Genomic DNA, 10,305 nt, shown 5'->3' with positions numbered 1-10,305 from the left:
TGTTTTAATTGTAACTAATTGGTAAGTAAATGGTGAGTGGAAAATACCATATTTAGTGGAGTATTTCAAGTACCAAAATTTACTGAGGAAAAGTACATTGAGAAAAAAACAATTGACAAACTTGAAAATATTAATTTGGTTGGTCACAATTTAATTTAGATTTACTTAATTCACATGGATGATTGAAGTAATTGTCGATTTTCTTTTTTCAGTGTACATGAGTTTACTTTCCCCTACTGCAGTCTTTTGTGGTTTCTCATAAAACGTGTTATAATTGACAGAAACACAGTGAAGAGCAGTGTAGGGCTTCTTTTTGAAGGAAGTGACTTTGAAGTCAAATTTTTGTTTTATTATTTATTCCAATCCCAACTTCCTCTGTTGTTGTGGGAATAAGACATGCACCTCAGATCCACTGTCTGGTGATTGAATAACACTAATCTCTGAAAATTAGTGGAAAAAAAACAAAACAACAACTATATAGATAAAGTGGCCCTTTAATTTAAAACCATAAGAATAAATGCAATTTATCCCAATAAAACGTGCACACGATGGTTGCTTCTTTGATCTTCAAAGGAAACCATTTGTGAAAAATGTGTGCTTGGAAAAATATGGCTGTCGTAAATTGTGGTAGTTGTTGATTGGCAACCAACGGTTTCGACGTGGGGGATCGTGTGAGTAGTATCTGGCAACCCTGATTCATAGCCACAGCCGAGCACTCTACCGCTGCTCGCTCAGCTGAAACACCGCAGAAGGTCTCCCTGTGGTAGCCGGTTAGCATCATGACCAACGTTGTGGATACCAAGCTATACGACATTCTCGGTGTTTCGCCGTCTGCCTCTGAAAATGAACTAAAGAAGGTGCGTTACATGTTCATAAGCAAAGTAAATTGTGTTAATGTAAGAAGAGAATACAAGAAAAAGAAGATAAATATTCAGTGATGTGTGGCCTAGAAACAAGCTAATCGACGCCGATCAGCTGCTGCTTGCGAGTTCGCCATCCTAGCCTCTAAGCTAAGTTAGGTAACAGGGAAGTACTTGTAGTGGCTCGGTGTTTTAAAAACACAATGGCGATTCACATTTGTTGTACTGGATTAACTGTTGTCTATCAGTTAATTTGTTTCTATGTAGGTAGATTCGACATGATGTAGTTAGCTAGCTTTAAACGTAGATAAAATCCTCTTGACCACGAGTGTGTTAGCATACCGGCTACTCGACGATACCCTCCAGGAAATAGCCGGCGACGAGCCAGGCAGTATCGAAGCGACAACATTTGTCGCAGCAAAACAGCCCGTATTGCTCAATGTGTCTGGTAAAGTAAACATGTGATCCACACATAGATAAGACGGCTGTTTATGCTAAACTTTCATATGACGCTAATAAACGCAGGTAATGTTATTGTCACCCCTTGTCAGTCAGTCACGAATTGTTTATAATCCACACTGCGTTCCTTTCTAAACACGACCTTTATTTACTACCCGATGTCGTACTTTATATACCTAAGTCGATCAAACTAATTGGGAAATTAAATGCAAACATAGATTATTTTAACTACAGTTTTTTACTAGCAAAATTACATACTACCAAAAAACACTGAATGGTAACGAGGCAAACCCAATAATCCGAGTTTCTCGCCCCTTGTAATAATCGTCATGAATCGATTATTAATTGATAAGGTATATTCACATTTTTGCTCGCAGAAGCGAAAGAAATGTTGCCAAATGCACTCAAAAGTATATTTGACAAAGTACATGTTTATGTCTGCTGTAACCAATACGTACTTTCGATACATCACGCCTTTTATAATGAAGCTACATTATCGACATAAATGTTAATTTGGAGAATGTGAAATATAGTTCCAAACTTAAAAAATTTATTTATTATTATATGCTATTTATTGTAATGGTGCACACTTCGACTTGACCACAACATCCTTAAATTAATATAACACATTTTTTCATTGGTCAAAAATTAACATTGGCAGTGCTATACTACAATTACAGTGTTTGTAGTTCCATGACACTTCAAGAATCTACAGAAATGTAGATGAGAAAGACTGTATTTATTAAAGTTTAAAATTCAGTAACTGTTTGTATTATTTGATATTACAAAACCACTATAGTATATAAGACAGAGTAAAAAAAATATATCAACCAAAACAAATTGGTATAATATATATATTAGCCATTAGCTACCCTGATATGTTAAGATCACTCAACCTTTACTCATTCTCTACACCTTGTTAATGAATGTTACTGGTCATAGGGCTGCAATATATAATCATTTATTAATTGTCAACTAATTTTATAATCGACTAATCAGTTTTGTGTTTTTCTTATTATTACAAGTTATCTGATTTTTCAGCATTTTAAAAAAAGTAAAGGCACTGGTCAGCCTTTAATGGACCAAATGATAACTCAATCAAGAAAATAATTCACTGATTAGTCAATTATGAAAATAGTTGCAGCTCTATTACTGCACTCAGACTTTAGCAGATGATCATTACAAATAGTAGGTCGAACACTCTTGTCATGACTGAGTGTCTGAGATGTCAAAAGCAGCAATGCACTTGCGGGTGTCCTGATGTTTTTGACAGCAGGCTCACTCGTCAAGCTTGTGGTTAGTAAGGACACTTAATAGAGATGGTGATTAGCTACAAGAGTTATTCAACAAATATGTCAGCTGAATACGGGCTGCTCACCTCATCATTGATCATATTTATTTTGGTTTTATTGCAGGCCTACCGCAAACTGGCCAAAGAATACCATCCTGACAAGAACCCAGAAGCTGGAGACAAGGTATGATGCACCAAAGCATGTCATGGAAATTTCAGCTGCACCATAGTTAACATCATGACCAAAAGATAGATGCAGCTCAGTTGCCGAACAGCTGGGATCAGGAAATATGCCAAGTTGGGGTTTTCCACAATCACACACCCCTTTGAGAATTAGTACAAAGCACAGATGAGTACACAGAATATCAAATAAATTCTCCCCAGGGAGAACTTGAGTCATTTGTTGATATGTACTGCTCTGTGTCTGTATTTTTTTTTTTTTGGATGTTGCAAATGTGACACTGTGGAATATGTATTTACTTAATAATAATAATAATAATAATAATAATAATAATAATAATAATATTTCCACTGGTTTTAGACCAGTGGAAATGGGTTAAATCACCATTCAATTCCTGGGTCATAAGACTGCAAAACACCTGGGTTATTATTAGGGATGGACACATGGATGTTCATGTATTCCATTTGGCCATTTGTGACAATTTCAATTTATGTGTATATACTTGACTGAGGTATATGCTCAGACTCTCAGCTAATAAATAAATAAATTAGATATTTAAATATACTGAATAACATTTTTAATGGATTTAATCATTTCAGACATTGCATGAAGACATAGTTACTTTGAACTGACTAATGGTTATTATTAACTCACGTGTAATTTAACAGATTAGTTGTGGGTTCCAGCTAGCATAATATACCTAGAGTGGAGGGGCACATGGGAGACATGCTACGAGTTACGCTGTCCAACTTCTTGTTGCACATCAATTCTGGTGAAATATAGGTCTGTCTCTGTATGAAACGCCTGCTGCCTGTGTGGGTGTTGTGTGACAGACAGATAGGCAGTGGTATTTAGCCCCACCCCCTGCACCAACAGTCTCTGACAGAGACGCACACAGAGACAAATGGCTTAATCTGTCTAGTACCATTAGCAACAAGGTTGATGTAAGCACTTTTTGATTCCGCTGTATTTCAAAATTTAGCACTGGGGCCTGTTTAGTGCTGGGTTTTGGTACCCATCCCATAGCTATTTTTTATATATATATATTCATATAGCTTGGCCAATTATAACATATGAATGTTTGTAACAAACCTTACTTTCTACAGTGCTCAATATCTTCTATTTCATCAATTGGATCAATAGAAATGTTGATTGAAAGAGGGACCAAACAAAAAATTATAAAATGGCAACCGCTGTTCACTTCCTTACCTCCATGGTGTTGATATTTTCTTTTTTGAAAAAGAGTATTTTGTTTTGTTTGTTACAGTTCAAACACAGGTTACACCAATGGTTCCCAAACTTTTTCTGTTGGGCCCCCCTTTGGAGGAAGAAATTTCCTGGGGGCCCCACGACATTTTTGCTTTAGCGATACAAATAACCTCAATATTGCATTGTGAGAAAGCAATTTTCAAATAAAAATGTGAAATGTGCAATGATAACTATAATAGCGTAATTTTTTTTAAACAATAAATACATTTGGATAACAAAGAATACTTAACAAATATCAATCATTTGCTGTGCAATTAATTTTTTTGTTTTAACAATACAAATGCTGTCCCCTACCAATGTTTAGAGACACAGCACAGAGGTCTTTGGTGTCATTTTCTGGTCTTGGGTTTTGGTTGTCGTGAATCATTGTTCTGTTCGGCTGACGTTGGCATGTTGTTAGTTGCACAGTTTTCTTTTTGCCCCTCAGAAACTACTCTATTATCCAAACCTTGTAACCAGTGTTTTGTTGTGGTACATCAATTAAATGAGTCCGGCTTACAGCGAGACCAAAAGTTCCGCCTGCTAAACTTTAGTTAAGACTTTAAAAAAATGGTGTTAATCGTCCCTTTCAGCATGTTCACTCTGCTTCCATAATCTTGGGGTATACCAATTTTTGATCTTTTTTTCAATTGTATTTTCCAGTTTAAAGAGATCAGCTTTGCATATGAAGTACTGACAAACCCAGAAAAGAAGGAGCTGTATGACCGCTATGGAGAACAGGGTTTGCGGGAGGGCGGAGGTGGAGGGCCTGGCATGGACGACATCTTCTCCCATATTTTTGGTGGAGGATTGTTTGGTTTCATGGGCGGACAGGGCAGAGGACGAAACGGAGGCAGGAGGAGAGGGGAGGATATGGTTCATCCTCTAAAGTAAGTTGTTCACTTTGATGAACACTGTCCTTCAGTGGCTGATTTCAATAATCAACGCACACCTCATGACTCTTTTTTTGTCACACAGAGTTTCTCTTGAAGACCTCTATAATGGCAAAACCACCAAACTGCAGCTTAGTAAGAACGTGCTCTGTGGTGCCTGTAGTGGGTGAGTCAGCTTTTAATATTTTCGTGAAATTGTTTAAAAACCTGCACATTTATCTGAAGTTCTTATTTATTAGGGGTAGACCAATCAATGGCCTGGCCAGTATTAGGTATTTTGCCAGTTATTGGTATCACTGTTTTATTTTAACAGTCACTGATATTAAGTTATGTTATTAAGTGTGCTACTGTGGCTCCACTGCCGCCGTCTTTTCCTCTGGGCCATTTCTTCAACTAACAGCAGCTGACAACAACATGGAGTCTCTTACTGCTCATTAGTATCTGTCATTAAACCCTCACCCTTGTGAAGAATAAAAGGGCTGTACCATTATATTCTCACACTTGGCTCATAAGTGACAATTATTGATATTTCATGTGTTAAGTTTAAGTGTTGACGAACATTAAAGTAGGGCATGGCGATACTTCCGTGCACGTGTTGCATATCACGGATCCTAGTATACTCATGCGCCATGTTCCTGTAGTATCCCTCTTCATCATCGGGTGGCGGTACAAGTCTGGACACAGGGCATAGGACATATTCATACCAATGAAGAGGATAAATGCACCGGTCCACATGAGCGGAGAGCTTCATTGTGCAACCTTGGCAACGAGAAGGATGCTTGTAGAGGACGAGCTCTAGAGCGAGGAAGAACTTGTTGTCGAAATGCTTTTTTCTGCTTGATGATTGGGGTTTATACGCCAGTGGAGTGGAAGCACATGCACTGTCCACTGCTCTTTGCACACGGTTCCAAAATCTGGGCCCCATACACCTGCGTGACACAAGCTACGTCATGTGCATGGTGCGTGTTGGGTATACCAGGGCCTTTAAACAGAATCCACTGTAAACATGTCGGTGTCTAATTGCCCATAATTTCCTGAACAAAGGATGTGTTTAAAAAAGCAACTGGTAAGAATTATTACCTTTCAATTCAGAAAATGCCTGGTTTATTTAATGAAGGATATTTACGTTTAGAAACAATGAAATTGTCTATAAATATGGTTAAATTCCACACACACCCCGCAACCCTCTGGTGGAGGATAAAGTGGCAGATGAGGGATGGATGGTATTACAATTCTGAGGCTTTGTTTGTTTTCTAGTCAGGGGGGAAAGGCAGGAGCAGTGCAGAAGTGTGTGGCGTGTAGAGGACGAGGCATGAGAATCATGATCAGACAGCTGGCCCCTGGAATGGTCCAACAGATGCAGTCAGTCTGCACAGACTGCAATGGAGAAGGTAATATGTCTGCAACACTCACAGGTTTAAAAAGACAATGCACAGTAATGAGCACTGAGAAATGATCTTACCCGTGTCTGTATGTGGTCACGTGCAGGCGAGGTGATAAATGAGAAGGACCGCTGCAGAAAGTGTGAGGGTCATAAGGTGTGCAAGGAGACCAAGCTTCTGGAGGTGCACGTGGACAAGGGCATGAGACACGGACAGAAGATCACATTCAGTGGTGAAGCTGACCAAGCACCGGGCGTTGAACCAGGAGATATAGTCCTGGTGCTGCAAGAGAAAGAACATGAGGTAATTGAACTGTATGCACTCTCAAATGTCAACAGTTAACTCACTGTATGTACTGTACTGTATGTTTTATTTTTAAAAATTTAAGTTTTGATTTTCTTTAATAAGGAATTTCGCCGTGAGGGCAGTGACCTTCACATGGTCCAGCGCATCGGCCTGGTTGAGGCTCTTTGTGGCTTTCAGATGACTGTCACACACCTGGACGGACGTCAGTTGCTTGTCAAATACCCACCTGGCAAGGTCATCGAGCCAGGTAAACACGTCTTCATACAGTATTCTTTGGTTTCAGCAGAGGTTTGGAGTCTACATTATACGATAACATACTGTATTTATACCTTAGTAGTTAAGGCCTCGTGTTACATAAGCTGCAAATTGCATGAACACATCTTAACTGCGTGATTGTGTGTGTCAGGTTGTATTCGAGTGGTGAAGGGAGAGGGAATGCCTCAGTACAGAAATCCTTTTGAGAAAGGAGACCTTTACGTCAAGTTTGACGTCCAGTTCCCTGAAAACAACTGGATCAGCCCTGAAAAACTCAACGTAAGTCACAGTCATTAAATGTCCCGACTGTCACTATTTTAACTTCAGTAAAGCTTATAGAGTAATATGTTTTATTTCTATCTCTCAGGAACTAGAGTGCCTGCTACCCGCTCGGGCTGAGACTCCAGTCATTGCGGCTGACGCAGAGGAGGTGGACCTGACCGATTATGACAGAAGTCAAGGGTCAGGAGCTGGAGCCAGGAGAGAGGCCTACAATGATAGTTCTGATGAGGAAGGTGGCCATCACGGCCCGGGGGTGCAGTGTGCACACCAATAGACAGAAGCATAAACACACGAACAGCCCTCGAGTCTCATCGCTAATACCATTCAAGACTTGATGCTCATACATGCACACCTCTCTCCTTCTCATGATCCCAATGAGGAGGAGAGATCCACACATCCATACACATGTATAACAACCCTCCTCAGTTCCACGGTGCCCATAAGTTAGAGAGATGCGAGGTGTGATGACCATTTCTTTTTTGTGTGTATGGATAGTATGGTCTCATTCTCAGAGGTTCATTGAATGAACTTGAGCCGGACCCCTCCTCATTTTCATCCTAGGCTTTTTACCTTCCACTGTGGGAAACACCAGTCTAGTGTATAAAATGCAAATATTGTTGATTATCTTGTATAAGGTGTAGTTTAGTCTCTCAAACACAAACGCATGCCGCTTCTCGCCGAACAATCTTGCACATGTTAGATCCAGGGTTCAGACACCAGAGAGTTTTGACTCCCACCCCCTGTTTTATTAAATGTCAGTGTGTCACTGCTATCAGAGTGTCCTGCTTTCATAAGAGCCTGATCTGATTACAGTCCGAAAAGCGTTTCCTCCGCACAGCATTTTAAACCCCACCTCATCCCTCAACATCAAGTCACAGATTTTGAAAATGGGGGACTTGCTGGTTCCGTTCAGTCCGCCGTTGTTGCATTGCTAGAATATTAAAGCCTTGAGTACAGCACCTGTTAAAGAGGTGTCATTATTGTTTCTTAGTTTAGATATTGTTTGCTTGTTTTTTTTGTTGTCGTCGTCGTTGGTTTGAATGTCAGTGTGTCCATGACCACAGAACTTGAAGCTAATTATACTCTTCAATTAAGCTGAGGACACACTTGTGTATTTTGTACTTGGGCTGCACAATATTAGGAAAAGCTGCAATATGCAATAACATTGAATATTGCAATAATGATGGGTTGCGATAAACAAATACTAAAGTATATGGTGTTATTGTCTTTCTGCAAACAGACTTGCACAGTGAGTAGCTTATACAGACACTGAAAAGAGGAAGAAAATGCATTCTGTCGGTTTCAAAAACATCCTTACAGCATAAAGGGTATTTAAGTTGTCTCAGCAACTACAGTGAGAAGAAGAAAACAAACATTATCTACCTTTATGAGCAGTTCTTGACCAGACAAAAGTAGCACGAGGAACATTCTACATTTATCACAGTTCAAGCACTTTGTATATATCTTTTGCGATATTTATATTGCGTGTTAGCGCACATTTTCGATGTATTGTGCAGCCCTGCTTCTACATGTGTTATGCAGTGGCTCAGTGTGGAAGCTGTGGTGAAATGTCCTGGTTCAGCTTTGTTTTTGGACTGCAGTGTGAATGGACAATATTTAGGCTCAATTAAAGGAGGAGGGGAAACGTGAATGTTTATTTGCGCAGAATCACCCAGGTCGATGGTATTTTTTTTCTTTCTGCACACCAGACTCCATAGATCCTCCTCTCATGCTGAGAAACCACTGGGCCAACACCAAACCCCCTCTGTATTTCATTTCACTCTTTCTCTCCATTGTAGATTTGTTAGCGTTAAACATTTTAAAATATTCTCATCCCCGATATACGTGTAAATAAATACAGCCCCAGTCCATAGGTGCTTTTATAGAAAAAGTCTACAGTGGTGTCCGCCCCTCACATTATTTCTCAGTCATAAAGTCGGTCATTAACAATATATTATGTTCCTAAAAAAGGAGTAAGAGGAACCTCTGTAGACTTTTTAACCTGCACCTGTGTGACTTTTATTTAAATTAGGCCACAGGGGATTCATATGTACACAAGTAAAATTTGGTCATTGATAAATGATGTTACTGTTGATGCTTATGTTTGTCAAGATGATAATTAAACTGTATAATAAACAGTCACAACAAGTCTGCTCACATCTGTTCATCTCTTTCACACACAAACACGAACAGGACGCTCGCCACGGATGCTGACCTACAGCTTAACACATCACCAAGTGGCTTCCTAAACATTCTATATGGGACCCACTCTTTAAAGATGGCCAACCATTGTGACCCAAAAAGTTTTGGTCTTTGTATTTATAAAGCGCATTTCTAGTCTCCATCCACATGCTGCCGACAGGCATGTAAACCCGTGGAGCCCAGAATTAAACCCACGACCTTCAAGCTCTAACACTGAGCTACGGTCATTATAAAGGGGTAAATCAAGACATAAGCATCTTTTTGATTAATGTAGCAACTCATTTTCAAATCATTTCTGTAACGCCTCATCATTTTGAACTGTCCAAGAGATTAAGTTAGAATGTCAGAGGTGATGTGTGACACAAGGACAGCAGGGAAAGTCTACAAGACGGTAGTGAGAGCTGCTATGACGTACACTTTGGAGACGGTGGCACCAGTGCTGGAGGTGGAGGAGACAGAACTGTAGATGCTGGGAGTGACCAGGATGGACAGAATTAGAAAAGAGCATATTCCAGGGACAGTTCAGGTGGAACAGTTTGGAGATAAAGTGAGAGAGTCAAGGTTGAGATGGTTTGGTCACGTGCAGAGGAGGGATAGTGATTATAGTTGACGATGGAGCTGCCGGGCAGGAGGAAAAGAGGAAGATCACAGAGAAGGTTTATTGATGTTGTGAAGGAGGACTTGAGGATGATGGGTGAAACAGAAACGGAGGACAAGATGGAGGCAGATTATCTGTTGTGGTGACCCCTAAAGGAAGACATTGAATGAAGATTTAAAACGTATTATACACCAACAAATTCTGCAAATTTGTCTCAAAAACAATCTCCCATCTATGGGTCCCAGTCCAGTCTTTGGGAATCACTGGCTTAGAATATTAAAAATCCGCTAAACCATAAACCTGTTGCAGTCTTTTTGAACAACACTAACCACTATGACGGGTATAGAA

The 10,305-nt window shown here is 39.8% G+C and overlaps 1 protein-coding gene across 1 annotated transcript; it reads left to right on the top strand.

Annotated features, from left to right (window-relative positions):
• The first annotated feature begins 704 nt into the window (after window positions 1-704).
• dnaja2b (DnaJ heat shock protein family (Hsp40) member A2b) lies at window positions 705-9,305 on the top strand. The gene is made up of 9 exons (XM_044036559.1): window positions 705-857; window positions 2,735-2,794; window positions 4,703-4,929; window positions 5,018-5,098; window positions 6,190-6,323; window positions 6,421-6,617; window positions 6,723-6,867; window positions 7,027-7,154; window positions 7,243-9,305. Exons 1-9 carry the CDS (start codon window positions 780-782, stop codon window positions 7,429-7,431), a joined length of 1,239 nt encoding a protein of 412 aa, XP_043892494.1. The 5' UTR covers window positions 705-779; the 3' UTR covers window positions 7,432-9,305.
• Window positions 9,306-10,305: the final 1,000 nt, after the last annotated feature.

This window comes from Solea senegalensis, linkage group LG10 (assembly GCF_019176455.1).
Source record: "Solea senegalensis isolate Sse05_10M linkage group LG10, IFAPA_SoseM_1, whole genome shotgun sequence".
NCBI classification, from domain to species: domain Eukaryota; kingdom Metazoa; phylum Chordata; class Actinopteri; order Pleuronectiformes; family Soleidae; genus Solea; species Solea senegalensis.
The sequence above is the reverse complement of the archived record's forward strand: the minus strand, read 5'-3'. Positions and strand labels throughout refer to the sequence as shown.

What these genes read in the sequence shown, in the direction of transcription:
- dnaja2b (XM_044036559.1), top strand. Translation starts at nt 780, where the DNA reads ATGACCAACGTTGTGGATACCAAGCTATACGACATTCTCGGTGTTTCG. An exon ending in ACCCAGAAGCTGGAGACAAG is followed by an intron (nt 2,795 to 4,702) that starts GTATGATGCACC and finishes TGTATTTTCCAG; the next exon opens with TTTAAAGAGATCAGCTTTGC. An exon ending in TCAGCCCTGAAAAACTCAAC is followed by an intron (nt 7,155 to 7,242) that starts GTAAGTCACAGT and finishes TCTATCTCTCAG; the next exon opens with GAACTAGAGTGCCTGCTACC.